The following is a 15,647-nucleotide window of genomic DNA, read 5'->3' on the forward strand; positions in this document are numbered from 1 at the left end:
ATGTTTTATGTCAATTATATCTCAATAAAACTGGGAGAAAATAAATCCACAGATTTCAGATACCAAAGCCCAAATTCGTACTCCACAACCCCACGTCACTGCTAAGAGAAAGGAGATGGTCATTTGTAGTTAATATCACCTCTTTCTGCTTCTGCAAACAGACCTGTTAATTCTTATTGGTCAACAAACAGCAGAATTCACAGGACTGAGAATAAGCTGATAAATGACACCTGTAGGTCTTCCATTATTCCTTTGTTGTGTCATAGTGGTTAACTCCTTAGAGGTGTCCAGGGCTGCATCTGAGTACGCTTAATCTGCTGGCTCCTGTTCCTTCCAGTTTGGCTTCATGTTCTGATGTAGACCTGGAGTTTCTCTTTGGAGTCCCCTTCTGCTTCTTTCCTCTGGCTATATACCAAACACACAACCCTCCTTACAGCTGGACCCAACCTAGAGAATATTCTTTTAGAACTTGTACTTCTGGTCTCATAAAACTAGTTTGGTTCACTCCTGGTTAGTTGGTGCTGAAGGATCTTTCGCATTTGACCTCTTTGTGGGATAGAAAAACAAAACCTTAGGACAAGTGAGATGGGAAATAGGGGAGGAGTCCAGGGAATGGAAGGAGATGTGGTTACATAATTTTAGCCAATACATAGTGGTTTCCAATAAATACTTATTAAATATTTATTATTTGTTTCTAACTATAAAAGTTCTAGAGAAAAAAAAAAATCATTTACCAATCAGAAGAGGCGTCTCTCCTTTGTCATTTTTGGTGTTTGGCCATACTCCGTTTTCTAGTAAAGTTCTTACATTTTCCACCAGACCAGCTTTGACTGCCAAAGTCAGTGGTGTTTCTCCGTCACAGGTCTTGAACTCCCAGAGTGTCTTATAGGATGCTGAGATGTGAAAGCATTGCATAAAGTTAAAATCTTTATTTAAAGGATATCACATAGATCAGAATAATACAATATTATACATATTAGATTGAACAAAGTCAACCAATGAAACAGTGAAGCCTAAAAGATGTGAGAAAAGTTTATCAAATGATAGTTTAAGTAGATGAGCATGAACTTGCTAATCAAGTTGACAGCTAGAAAACCAACATCTATGTTTCAAGGTGCTCTTCTTTTTGAAAATGGGTTGTAAATTTTCATCCTGATAAATTGTAAATCAACATCCCAATCCTTAGTGTTGTTAAATTGCATCTGAAATTGGTTTCTGTCCAATGAAGTCCGTGAATGTGGAACTGAGAATACATTTGAATGAATATAACCTGTCAGAATATGTTAGCTATACTATACTTAACATTAGCTTGTATATCTGTCTATATGTCTAGCGATCTATTTTCTTTAGTTGGCTAGCTGGCAGGATAGTTAATCATGAAATATCATTATCTTCTAGGAAACAGAATTAGGGAGCATCATTGAAGGTTGAAAGATGGCGCATTCTCAAAGTGTATTATAAGATATTGAGGTATGAAAAATACTGTGTTAGAACATGAAAATTATTATTCATATTTAAGCTTGGGTGAATTTACCATAATATTTATTAATGTTTATATTATGAAAAAATTAATGTAATATAAGGACAAATATGGTAAGTACTATTATTGTACTATATAATAATCTTTTAGACATTATTAAGAGATAATTCAAGATGAAAAATTAAAAACTGACTTCCAAAAGCAAAAAGATTTATATTCAGCCTTGGCCAGGTGGCTCAGTAAGCTGGAGCATCACCCCATACACCAACAAGGCGAAAGATGGTGGGTTTGATTCCCATACCTAGGTTGCGGGTTCAATCCCCAGTCAGGGCGTGTAGAGGAGTCAACCGATAGATGTTTCTCTCTCACATCGATGTCTCTCTCTCCCCCTTCCTCTCTCTCTAAAATCAATAAATACATCATCCTTGAATGAGGGTTAAAAAAAATTTATATTCAAATCAATTGATTCATGATATATACAAACTCATCACTTTTAGGTGATAACCACATCTTCCTACCAACTTATGTCACATTCTTTTTTTTAAAATATATCTTTATTGATTTCAGAGAGAGGAGGGAGAGGGAGAGAGAGAGATAGAAACATCAATGATGAGAGAGTCATTGATCAGCTGCCTCCTGCACGCCTCCCACTGGGAATTGAGCCCCCAATCTGGGCATGTGTCCTGACCCGGAATTGAACCATGATTTCCTGGATCCTAGGATGATGCTCAACTGCTGAGCCATGTCAGGCCAGGCCTGTGTGACATTCTTAGAAGGATGTAAAGGGTGAACCCCGAGACTCACAAAATGTGCTAATTTTTGTACCCTAAGTTTAAAACGTGGCTATTGGCTTTTCCCAATTTCAAATAACCTTTTATTCTGCTGCTTCTTTTTGCTTGTTGTATTCATTGAGAACACTCCCAACTTCTACATTCTTGCTTCAGTTTGGTCAAAGAGATTTTATTTTCTCTTACCATCCAGGACAATTTCAAGTATTTGTTGACTGGGTTGAACAACGGCTTCATGCAGTGGGAACCACCCTTTTCCATCTGCTTCATCTAATGCGTATTTATATTTCACATACTCCTGGAGTTCAAGAATGTGACCTACATTAAACACACATTAAACACATGGGCTGATAACAAATCTCTGTCTTGGCAACATGGAATCTCTAATTCCTCCCAGTACAGGAAACACACTCGCTCACCTTGCTTTATGGCCTCAACAAGTTTTCTGTTTTGATCACTTAGTGGCACAAATCTTCCAGAGAAAAAAACATAAGCCGTAATTATAAAAGTGATATACTCTGAGGTACCAAATTTTAATTTATATTGAGTTCTGCATATAATTTTAATAATCAAGATTTTTAGAAAATGCACACAACTGACTTCATCCACTTTAAAATGTAATGTCTAAGAGTCAGGTATGGAATATATTTATGATACACTAGACCCAGGAACATTAGTGAAGATGACAAAATATGATTGCAACACTGTCTCTGAAATTAGTTCCAAGCGACTAAGGAGGAATAAATAACTGGAGTTGGAGTCAGAAGAGCTGGGCTCAGGTTTTGTGCTTTGTGAGTGGTGGTTCTTCTTGGGAGCAAATAGGAAGATCCCGAAGGCTTCTTTCCATTTAAAAAATTGGATGCTCAATAAATGTTTGTTGCTTTAAATGTAATAATTGCTCATTAATGGTGGCTCCTTTGGGAGCTTATGATCCACCCTGCATATTAGTCTTAATCAACTCATCCACGAGTGAAGACAGGCTGAGCATTTACAGAGCAAACTCCCAGTTACTGGCCCAGTAGGTCATGATTTCAAGCCTCATGGAAACTTTCTGGTGTGTGTTTATCCAAAGGACACAAAGCATTTCATAACAAATTGATTTAACTCTATCAAGCAGAAACATCTGCTGGCATTCCAGGGTTGTGAATGCCTTCCTGGGATCTCTGAAGTTCTACAACCTGTTGAAGATGACAGAAAAATTAAAGTGACCAGAAATTTAAATGTCATATGTCCATTTTTTAAAAGCTCAAAAACAATAATTTTGTTGTTTTGTTTGCAATGAATCTATTCAAAGGCAGTACTAAATTTCAGAATATTATATAATAGAATGTAAAGGTAAACTAAAGTTTAGTTTAGTCAAAAGAATGCTGTGTGTTGTTCAAGACAGAAATTTACTTTGGCAGTTTCAGACTCTATAACTCCTGTTAACATAAAACATCAATTTTATGTATAATTTGTTAACTTCTATCACTTGAAAAGTAGATAATGAAATAGGCTCTGGTTTATATATTACTTTGCCATATATTGTAGAAGCCCTCAACCCTTTTCCCATTTATTGAACATATGGGCTAGGTGGATTAGCATTACTCTTCAGATTTTAAAGATGCAAAAATAGAATACATTACTTATAAGGCTGCCTGAGTCAGTAGCAGGACAGGTTCTATAATATATAGAACAGACCTCTGTATACATATCTATACATTAGTTGTATAAAGTGTACTTGTAAATTTGTTTGAATTTATTGTCCTTTTCATTCCATTAATTTAGAAAATAGGCAATTGTGCACAATAAAATTCAGCTAGAAATTTCCCTTCTAGGTTATTTCCATCTTTTGCCTGAGATGGGGATTTGTGGAAGGTTGACTGCTAAACCTATCACAGTTGCCAGAAAAGAAGGGTGAGCATTTTCCTAGAGGAGGAGTCAGGAGGCATCATTTATTTCATCTTACCACAAAATGACTGTCATAAATTTTGTTGAAAATAGTCAATTTGATTGTTACCTTTCAGGATAAAAGTCAGTCTTGCTGGCTTCAATGGATTCTTGAATACTGAGCTGAATATCATAACTTGTAAGATGATCTTCATCGGGGTCATCATTACTATCCATGACTAAATATAATTTTGAAAAAAGCAATTTCCCATTATCAGCAAATGGCACAGAACACCAAGTAAAGTTAATGTGAAAGATGCAAAACAAAAAACAAAAATGCATTTACCTTTCTCCATTTAACAAACACAAATGAAGTTAACATTTTAATCCATATTATATATGAAGCCCACTCTAAATTTTGAAGCCTTCAATTACCTGCCCTCTGGGTGTCTGTATTTTCTAATTTTGACTTTCTTTTCAGTAATGACAATAGTTGGGCCTATAAGAATTCACTTTTTCCACATTCTGACTTATAAGAATTTGGGCCCATCAGTTTCATCAAGACACTTCTCCACAGCACATTAGAAGTTTGACACTCTAACCAAGAAGTAAGACAGTGGCAGGAATAGAGAACAGTGAACCTTTCCCATTCTTTACTCTTTATTTTGTGTCTGCTGTGCTTGCTTATCTGCTGATTGATTTCTTTGCTCACACCAGAAATGGTCTGAGTTGGCTGCCTTCAATTGCAGTTAATTTTGTATTTGCGTTCAACTTCTAATGGACTCTATGCTTTTGAGGTGAAGGGCTCCCCCTCACTCATCTCTGCTTCCCCTACTACTCCTACTCCAGAAGGTGCTTGGCACAGGGAAGATTCTCAATGAATATTTGTTGAATTAAAGTAGAGAGAACAGAACATCACAATGTAGTGGTCTAGTCTTGCCCTCAGGAAATTTGAAGAGTTGAGATAAGGACCATCTTAACTCCATCCTCAGACCAGAGACCAGCCCTCCTGTACAGATTCAAAATTCTTTCCCCCTGCACAGTTATCCATTTTAAGCTACTGTGCTTGACTGGTCCCTCTCCTCTGAAGATAATATACAAAAATATGGATAATTTCTCATTGGCTTATTTCTTCCAAATATCAAAGTAGAAGGGTGAGTGTCTCTCATTACTATTGGATCAATTGTTTTATATTAGACAATGTAGGTAGCCTGGCTGGTGTGGCTCAGCAGTTGAGCATCGAACTATGATCCAGGAGATCTCGGTTCAATTCCCTGTCAGGGCACATGCCCGGGTTGTGGGCTCATCCCCAGTAGGAGGCGTGCAGGAGGCAGCCGATCAGTGACTCTCATCACTGATGTTTCTCTCTCTCTTCCTCTTGCTTCTTGTCTCTGAAATCATTAAAGACATATTTTAAAAAAAGGAAAGAAAGAAAATGTAGGTAAGTGTAGAGATCCCAGCAGTTCTACAGCTAGGCTGACTGATCAGTATGAAATTATGTTCGACCCTTTTCAAGCCGAAATGTATTTACATTATAGTACGTCTTTTCAGATGAAAAAACAAAACAAAAGCAGTATTCTGTGGGCAATTTCCAAACACAGCTGGCACTTGCTTTACCTCTTCTCATTGCTCAAGGTTAGATAAGTTCAAATGTTAAGGACAGTTCTATACATGCTGACAGCCCAGGTCCCTGACCTGCGCACAGACTGCACACAAGCAAATCACATCATTACGATTTCATTGTTCATTGTTCTGCACCAGTGGCCTTACTATCACCTTGAAACAGAGGAGGGAATAGTGATAGTGTTTGGAGACAGTGACAGCACTCCACTAAGCATATTTTCTCACACTATGATCTCAGTCTACTCAATAGGCTAACATGTACCCTAGGGATTCTGGTCGACAAATAGATTCAAGGATATTTTATTTTTTACTTTTTACTCGTTCATTGTCTCTCTGCTCCCCCATGTAATCCAGTAAGAGCAGAGAATTCATCTGTATCTCCAGTGTCTAGAGAAGCACCATCTCGTGATTTACGGTCTCTAAATGCATATTGAAGGAATGAATGAAGGAATGAATGAGTTAATAAATGAATACTAACATAATCTAGGCTCTGCTTTATTCTTAGAACTGACTGTTTTCCTCAGGTATGGACTCTTTCTTCCAACTCAACAAATTTGATGGCCCACTCCGTGTTTGGCTGCATTTTTCTCACCTTTGCGCTTTCGTATCTTACTCCTCTGCACTCACGAGCCCCCTCTAGCTGTTCCATGCCCATGGCCCACACTGCCTCAAGCCTGGCTCGAGATGGTCTTCGTATAGAAGCCCTTGCCGAAATTCTTCAGTTCCTCTCTGGCCTTCTTTATCTGTGAGTATCTCCTCTGATATAATATTTTTCCAACATCTGGATTTACACTCATTTTGTATTTGCTTTGCAAGTTCCTCACATATTTGTGTTTTGTATTCTCACTTGGGCAATTAGTTTTATGAGTAAAAAACAAACTTTCTTTTTCCTTTATGTCTTCTCTCTCTACTCCACTCCTAGTCAACCATAGCAAATGGCTGTTTGCAGGGGTCACTGGAAAAAATTTGTTGACTCATTAGTGGCGGGAAGCACTGAGTCCTTCAGACAGCACAATTAGATGATGAAGTTAAACCTGTGGCATTGCCTGTTGCCTTTCTCACTAACATCAGTGTGGTGATAGGGGATTGCATGGCTCTGGGATTAGTAACGAGATACAGAGCCTTTCACCTATTTAAATCACTGGCTTAGCTCTAAACCTGTTTGAAATTTCGGCTTCCAGGACATGAGATACCACAGACTACTTAGAGAACTGAGTTGATCTGTGGAAAGTTTTTTTTAAAATGTCCTTTTAATTACGATCAGAAGGAAGTTATCTAAGACTCTTAACTGCTTTGTATCCCTAATGACAGCAGGGTAGAAATGGTGAGGAAACTCCTACTACATAAAGCAACCCCCACCTAACCCAAGCTGTTTAGATCCTTTCACTGAAAGCTTGGGATGAAGGGAAGATCTGTGTGCAGGTACCCTAAGGTGTCAGAGAGACAATCAAGGGTGCATCATTGGGATGGATCTAGAGACATCAAGACACAATGCGAAAGACAAAAAGAGAGTTATTTATCTGTACCTCCCACTTAAAATGGCTGGATTCAATCTCAATTGAAGGCTGGCAAAAATTATCTTTAAGTAAAATACCAACCAGTTATCTAAGAAAAGGCCAAATAACATTTTGACATCCTTGAAGACCTATTTACAGGTGCCCCACTTCTCACTCTGGAAAAATAATTGACCCTTTCTAAATAATAGTTTGCCAATCTTGTTCTGAAGAAGCCCATTAGTGAGATTTATTTATTCTCCATAAGTAGCTTATTTACAAAATAATTGGGACAATCATATTGGACAGTGAGCCATTTTGTTTAAAGCACTGGTTAACCTTGCTTAGGGTCAGGAACACATTTGATGAAAGTAATGTATTCTCTCTCCATGCATATATTTTCTGAGGCCTCATGTATCCCAAGTAAAGAACCATTAAATTAAGGATTCTCCAATGCTAAATGTATTAGTCAGATATCAATAATTATTAGTTTACAGATGGGCTGAGTAAAATCCTAGATTTAGGTAATGGGAAAAGGAAAGTTTGGTGATCATGTAAGTTTTAGATTATCCTGGGTAATAATAAAAATGGTGATTATAGTAATAGCCCTAAATTATTGGGTGATAGTGCATTTTCAGCACCATGCAAAGTACTTTGCATACACTGCCTTGCTCCAATTCCTCCAATTCCACTTTTAGGTATTATAGATTCATTGTGCAGAAATGGAAACTTGGGCTTCAAGACCTGAATAGACACTTACCCAAAGAGGACATACAGATGGCCAAGAGACATATGAAAAAATGCTCAAGGTCACTAATCATCAGAGAGATGCAAATTAAAAGCACAATGAGGTATCACTTCATGCCTCTCAGAATGGCTGCCATCAACAAATCAACAAACAACATGTGCTGGCGAGGGTGTGGAGAAAGGGGAACCCTAGTGTACTGCTGGTGGGAATGCAGACTGGTGCAGCCACTGTGAAAAACAGTATGGAGGCTCCTCAAAAAATTAAAAATAGAACTGCTTTTTGACCCAGTGATTCCACTACTAGGAATATATCCTAAGAACCCTGAAACACTGATCAGAAAGAATATATGCACCCCTATGTTCATAGCAGTGCAATTTATAATAACTAAGACCTGGAAACTGCCCAAGTGCCCATCAGTAGATGAGTGGGTACAAAAGTTGTGGGACATTTACACCATGGAATACTATGCAGCTGTAAAGAAGAAGGATCATACCCTTTGGGACAGTATAGATGAACCTGGAGAATACTAAGCTAAGTGAAATAAGTGAGACAGAGAAAGACAAACATCACATGATCTCACTTATATGTGGAATCTAAAGAACATAATAAACTGATGAACAAAATAGATTTAGTGACATGGAAGCATGGATGAGACAGATGAATCTCAGAGGGTAGGAGGGGGTGGGTGGGGAAAAATCAACCAAAGAACTTACATGCATATATGCATAACCCAAGGACACAGACAATGGTGTGGAAAGGGACTGGGGAGGGGAGTGGGTGTGGGGTGGAAGGGGTCAAAGGGGAGAAAAGGGAACATCTGTAATATTTTGAACAACAACAACAAAAAAAGTTAAAAAACCCATCCAATGTCACAGAGCTAATAGTACAGTCTGGAAAGGTACCTTCATTATTAAGGCCTTTCCAAAGCTGCAGAAAAACAACCCACAGTCTGTTGCCCTGAAAAGAAAACACTCTGGTCTAGCTCTTAACAGCCACTCTTGATGACAATGACTTCCAAAAATAAAAAATAGCTTCCAGGGACACATAAATCCTTATCTTTGGCTCATGTGGTCAGGCATTGTGTTGCTTAGGATGGTCTGACGTGTCCTAAACTTGCCTTCATTCTGTACTTTTGTTTTGGAGTCTACGCATTACTGTCTGAAAAATAGGATCAACATGCCAGCTGGTACCTGACCCAAGTGGTCAGGAGGTTGGGATGATTTTGCAAAGTATGATTCTGGAGTGAACCTGGGTACATGTCACCTCTCTGCACTGGACTCTCTCACCTACCTCCAATCCGAGATCCATGAGAATACCAAACTGTTGATAAGTTTGTGAGGCCCCTCAGAGCTTCCCTTGAAACATGGGAGCTCCCACAGAACAGGACTGAGCAAGGTCCTCTTTTTCCCTGAACTGGGGTGAATCTGGTTTATTTCCTTTGACTTGTTTAGTTGGCTTACTTCCAATGACATTCAAATCTGTTCAGCCCACTCGCCCTCACACTCTGTCTTGGGCAAAAGAAAATTGCAGACATTTCTGTGGGTCCTAAACAGGGCTGGCCTCAGGAGTTCCTGGAGCGGACAATTCCTTCCATGTTGCAAGGAAGGGCTTCGTGTCCATAAATATCACACTGCCCCCAGCACCTGTCACAGTGTAATTCTGTTACATCAGTGAGAGGCTCTGTCCTTTAGAGCTCATTGTTCCATCTACCAGTGTCCCTTTTAAAATGCCAATAGCAAAAGACTGGCCCCAGTGTAGAATCGAAATCTGTTGTAAAAGTTACATGGGGTGGGGATGGTGGCAGAGGGTCTAAGACGGAGTCCAGCAGGAGGTGACAAGAGACGATAAGAAAAGAGCAATACAGTAAAATTTGTTTCTACTCACGGTTTTATATAAGGCCAGCCCATATCCAAACCCTGAAGGAGGTGCAGGTTCTGCTGTGTGTAAGGGGAGACCCCGATACCCTGAGGAAATTTTCTTTTACCTTAAACTACTACAGTCCTTGAGTGATGAGTTCTTCTGCTGGAGGTCCCTGAGAGAATCATCAGAATCTGTCCTACCGGAGGAACAGCAATAATTAAAGGGCATTTTCATTTTTTGGTTTTGTTAAGAAAATATATACGAAACAATGTGCATTCTCATTTTCTGCATTTTGACTATTCACATGTGTAATTTTAAAGATATATTGAAATCAATATAAATAAAATTTTGTTATAACTTTGTTTTTTATTTGGTGGCTACACACTTTCTTTTACTTTAGAATCCTGCAGCACAAAGTGGCAAATCAGATAACAGACTTCATTAGGCTAATTTCAGCAACAGAGTCAACTAGTTCCCAGGAGATTTCAAAGAGAGGCAAAAATCTGTCAGAACTGGGCACCACCCCACAGACACAGCCGACTTCCACTTACAAATTATAAATCACTGCAATCCCCTCTTCATGGCATTTGCCGTTTCTTTTTTTTCCCCAGGTGAAAATTTTTTTATTTTTCAATTACAGTTTACATTCAATACTATTTTGCTTTCATTTCAGGTGTACAGCATAGTGCTTAGACAATCACATACTTTACCAAGTGCTCCCCCCGATATTTCAAGTACCCACCTGGCACTGTACATAGTTATTGCCATAAATATTATTGACTATATTCCCTGTGCTGCACTCTACATCCTCGTGGCTGTTCTGTGACTACCAATTTGTATTTCTTAACCCTTCAACTTTTTCACCCAGTCCCCCAACTCCCCTCCCCTCCCCTCTGGCAACCATCAGGCTAAAGAACAAAATAAACCAACAAACAAAATTGAGACAGACTCATAGACACAGAGAACAGACTGATGGTATTTGCCTTTTCTATTAGAGAGAAATCCTGTGGATAACAAAGAACTAGACCAGTTCCAACAGCATCTTTAACAGTATCACTTGCTCTGCGCCTTCTCTCTCTCCCTCTCCCTCTCTCTCTCTCTCTCTCTCTCTCTCTCTCTCTCTCTCACACACACACACACACACACACACACACACACAATCTTAGTCCGGAAAACAAATGCTACTTTTATATTGCTTCCAAGTGAGACAACTCAACATTTTAGAAAAGATATAAAAAGGCGAAATGGACATATTGGTGTCCAGACACCAAGTAAGATATCTAGTGTGTGACAGGAATTCACTAAGTATTTGCTGAATGAAAGAATAATTAGATGATCAAATATACACTACTGTGAAAATTAGCGAAAGAATAGGTTAGCCTTGTGTTTTCTTTCTATGTCACACATATGCTTTTGCCAAGTTAACTTCCAAGTTTGGGACTGCATTAACTGAGGCTTAATTTCTAAGTAAATATACTAGTGATAAAAACTGTCATATTAGTTTTGCTTATATCTAGTTTCATATTTCAAAATTAGACATTTTGAGTCTCCACTATTGATTTCCAAGTCAGGTTAAATTATGACAGAGATGTAAGAAGGTGCATACTAGCTTTTGAAAATGACACAGAATGGAAAGGGGCTTTAGGTTCACAAGTATGTAGATTTCTTAGCCTATGTAAACTTAGAATAGAAAAGAACAGAGTGAGCATGGCCCTTGAAGAAGCAACTTATGAATAAATGTGCCCTATCACAATCCAGTATGATCATATGATTTTTAAAAAGCCCTATCCTTTGTAATTCTTAATCTAGGAATCTTATAAAAATAATCAGAGATATGGAAAAAGATTTGTATGTGAAAATGTTCTTCTCAGCCATATTTAAATTAACAACATATCAGAAACAATTGAAAATGTCCAACAAGAGGGAATTTGTATAAGACATTATTGTATAAGCAAAAAGTGGAAAACTATATAGTTATTAAAATTCATATCCTTGAAGAATATTTAATGCCATGGATAAAGCTTGCTACATGAGAATGATGTTCATTTAATCAGACATGACCAGCCACTTTGAAGGAACTAAGATTGACTTTAAGGAGCCAGAGCTTACAAAGACTTCCAGAAACTGGCCTGGCCTCTGGGTCCCAGGCTGAGCCTTATAGGTGGTGAGGTAGGTCACTTCCAGGCAAGCCAGGGACCCTGATGACACTGAGAAGAGTGGAAATTGACCAAATTTATAGCCAAGCAGATGAAACCTGGTGGAGGGAGTTTCTTGGATTCGGGAAGAGCAGAAATCTGAAAGATGGATTTACCTGGGTCACCCAAGCTATGGCTTCATTATCTATGTTACTGAGTCTATGTGAAACCAGAAGTATTTTCTGCTAATTAGTGAGTAGCATGCTGCTCCAGAGGAAGGTGAGGCCAGTTACAGACAATAAAATAACTCAATTTGGTTTACACAACTGAGCTGTAGAGTGAGTAAAAGTGTTTTGACTATATCCATTAGCTATAATAACAATAAAAATTAAATATCTCTAGACCTTAATAAAAACTACTGTATATGTATATATGTATATTTATTTTTATATGTACATACACATATTCATCTACATATATATATATTCTCTCTAAAAGTATTTATTCCTGGGCATGGTATATTTTGTTTGACATGACAGAAGTTCCTGTCTTGTGCTCAAGTCAAATCATTTTCCGTTTGAAACTCACTCAAAAAATAATGAGCCTTTGCATTTCTTCATATTTATTTTGAATTCATGTACAGGCCGGTGATTTCTTTCTGAGTGTGGTTGTTGAACCTTTGTTCAAATCCTGCCCTCCTAGAGTGGCTGCCTCATTAGTTGTGTCCGACATGTTGCAAGTAGTCAATGAACAGTACCAGTTAATATTCTGTGACTGAACTCCTCTGGAATGGGGAAGTAGAATTTTAAAGATTGTTTGGCAATTTTAGCTCTATTCCTCACCCTTGAACAGGCACTCTGACACATTCATTATTTCCCTCTCCTTTCTCTAGAATCACCAGACTTCAGAGTTAAAGACCATTAGGTAGCCCCACGTGTAAATTCCACTTACAACATGCCCAACAAGTAATTTTCCAGCCTCAGCTTGAACACCAAAGTGACAAGAAGCTTGCTATATCTCCACACTGCCCTTCATCTTTGGAGAGGCTTAACAATTAGGAGAAACATTTAAGTTGAATCCATCTCCTCAAATCATTGTCTGTGATCCCAGTATTCCTCAGAGCCACCCTGAGAAAATGTTGTTCCTCTGTCACATGAGAACCCTTTAAATATCTCCCAGGAAGGTTGTCAGGTCTCCACTGAGCCTTCTCCTCCCAAGACTAGACATCTGTCCTTCCTATGATGTGGGTTCAGCTCCCTCCACAATCTTGATTGCTTTCCTGTAAACACTTCTTTAATATCCATCTCTTTCTAAAAGAGGATCTGGGCCATAGGGCTCTGATGGCAGCTGCTGTCAAATAAACACAACATTAAGCAGGTTTCACTATCTCCTTTTTCCCAGGCACTATAGATCTGTTAATGTAGCCCAAGCTCAGATGAATTGGTGGACTATCATGTTACACACTTGATTCAGGTCCCTGTTGCCCCAAATTCTACAAGTCATCTTTTCCCCACATTATAGCTGTGCAATTCTGTGTAGGACTCTTTACTTAATTCTATTACATTTTGTTTATTTATTTTTTAGATTTGACCTTTATTGTAGCCTGCTAAGATCTAATACATTTTCTATCTCTCCAAGTATTGTTCTATTTGCTGATATATTTGCATGTTTTCTCTATGTCTATCTGCTCCATTAATGATGATAAGTGTTGAACAGAAATTGGCACAGGACAGAGGCCTTCAGGTTGATATTGATCTATTGTTTAGTACCCTTCAAGAAAATATGTTTATCCAGCTACAAAACCTCCCAAAGACACCAAAATTTAGTATTAATGTCTCCTTTTCAATAACAAGACCATCATCAAGAGATATTGCCAAATACCTTGTTGAAGTACAGATGCACAGTATCTACATTCCCCTTCTCTACTAAGTCAAAAATACGAAAGAGAAGGGTTGACCTACCAGTTCTCAGTGATTATATTTTTTTTCCTAAGAATTTTCAGAACATCCTATCTGCTCATTAAAAAACAAGTATTCATTATCAGCTATGTTCCAGTCATAGTGCTAGACACAACACAATAGGATCCATGCCCTGAGGGAGTTTGCTGCCTTTAAATAATGCATTCTAGACTTTACCCAGAAACATCTCTCCCCTCCTCTCCCTTTCAAAGTTTTGCAGAGAGTTAAGCTCACAGCATGTGCTCACTAAATATTTTTATTGTTAAATTTAACAATTATTTTAAGTAATATCTATTGAGTGCTTACCTGTGACATGTATTATGCTGAGTACATTAAATAGATTATGTTATTTAATTTCTACAACACACTTTCCCCCCATTTTACAGATGAGAAAACTGAGTGAGGCACAGAGTAGTTAGGTACTTTACCACTCAGTCATTTGACATTAGAGACACACAAGTTTAACCACTACAGTATATGACTCAGCTACTCTCATGGAGTTAATAAAAATAGGGTCTCATTTTGTAATCCTAACATTCATAAGCCTAAGAAATAGTCTTCTAAAAGGATTTAAGCAAACAGCCAGCAAATGTATCAAGTAACTCCAGTAGAAATATAAATATAAATATTTTAGGTAAATTTTCATTTCTGGTATTTCCATAAAAACAAAAGTCTAAAATTATATTTTATGACAATAATGTTCTCAGCACAAAGCAGTGTTAGAACTTCCTTGTCCATATCACTGCTATTTCATAGAAATCATTTTATTTTAGATATAGAAGCTTTCTTAGAAGTTATCTGTTCATTTAAGAACCAGATGGGTGATGGTATCAGATAAATTCTAAGGACTTTCCAACCTCAAGGTTCTATTATTTAATTTGCAGAAACAAATTTTCTATTGAGTTCCTTTTCTTCTTCTGATTTATAAAGGTTTAAAGGAATTTTTTGATCTGAATAAAAAGCATCCATCTTTTGCTATAAGCTATGAAAAGGCCTTGATAGAAATTTATTTTAATTATTGACAAAAATCATTTAACTTTTTTTTCAGAAACCAGGGCCAGCTAAGACCCTTCTGGGATTCCATAGTGTGTACATTGGCAAGTCCTACGAACATATATATTCTTGGTCTGTTTTTCTTACGACTCTATTGTTTATTATGATTAATAACTATGTAATTGAGTTAATAGTCTATAAACAAACAAAACAACCCTGGCTTTATTCTGCAACTAAAACGGCCCTACACAGACAAACCTATGGGTGGTCAACTGGAAAGAAAGTAATGAGAAGCTACCATACTATGTATTTCCATCTGCTTAAAATATTCTTAATACTAAGCTACTTAATAAGCTATTTGGTGAGGTACAGATCAAATATTTCATAATCTCACCTTTTGGAATGATCGTCTTGTCATTCTTATCCAGGGCCTTGCCTTCCTAAACCAGAGGAAGTGCCTTGGAGCCAATGTGTTCCTCTGTGTATCTAAAATTAAGTACCCAGTTGGTGGTTAAATTAAGATCTGACCTTGTACAACTGAAACATAAGTGCTTCCTGGCACACAGTAAAGTATTACCCATGACTTCTCTAGACTCCCATCACAAGAAACACAAACCACAAAGGTATAATAAGATTATCCATGTCCTGATTGGTTCAAAGAACTCTCAAGAAAACAAACGATCTTGCCAACCCAGCAGCA

General features: G+C 37.8%; 1 protein-coding gene across 1 annotated transcript in view; it reads right to left on the reverse strand.

The window, feature by feature from the left end:
- The window catches only part of ASB15 (ankyrin repeat and SOCS box containing 15), a 29,468-nt gene extending 14,023 nt beyond the window's left edge, over positions 1-15,445 (reverse strand). Inside the window, exons 1-6 of the mRNA XM_081146945.1 lie at positions 15,342-15,445; positions 9,986-10,057; positions 4,268-4,376; positions 2,688-2,740; positions 2,455-2,586; positions 735-893 (exon numbers count right to left, since the gene is read on the reverse strand). Coding sequence (XP_081003071.1) covers positions 735-893; positions 2,455-2,586; positions 2,688-2,740; positions 4,268-4,374 — 451 coding nt within the window. The 5' untranslated portion in view covers positions 4,375-4,376; positions 9,986-10,057; positions 15,342-15,445. The remainder of the gene's footprint in view (positions 1-734; positions 894-2,454; positions 2,587-2,687; positions 2,741-4,267; positions 4,377-9,985; positions 10,058-15,341) is intronic.
- Between the last annotated feature and the right edge of the window lie 202 nt (positions 15,446-15,647).

This window comes from Miniopterus schreibersii (assembly GCF_964146895.1).
Source record: "Miniopterus schreibersii genome assembly, chromosome: 9".
NCBI lineage: Eukaryota > Metazoa > Chordata > Mammalia > Chiroptera > Miniopteridae > Miniopterus > Miniopterus schreibersii.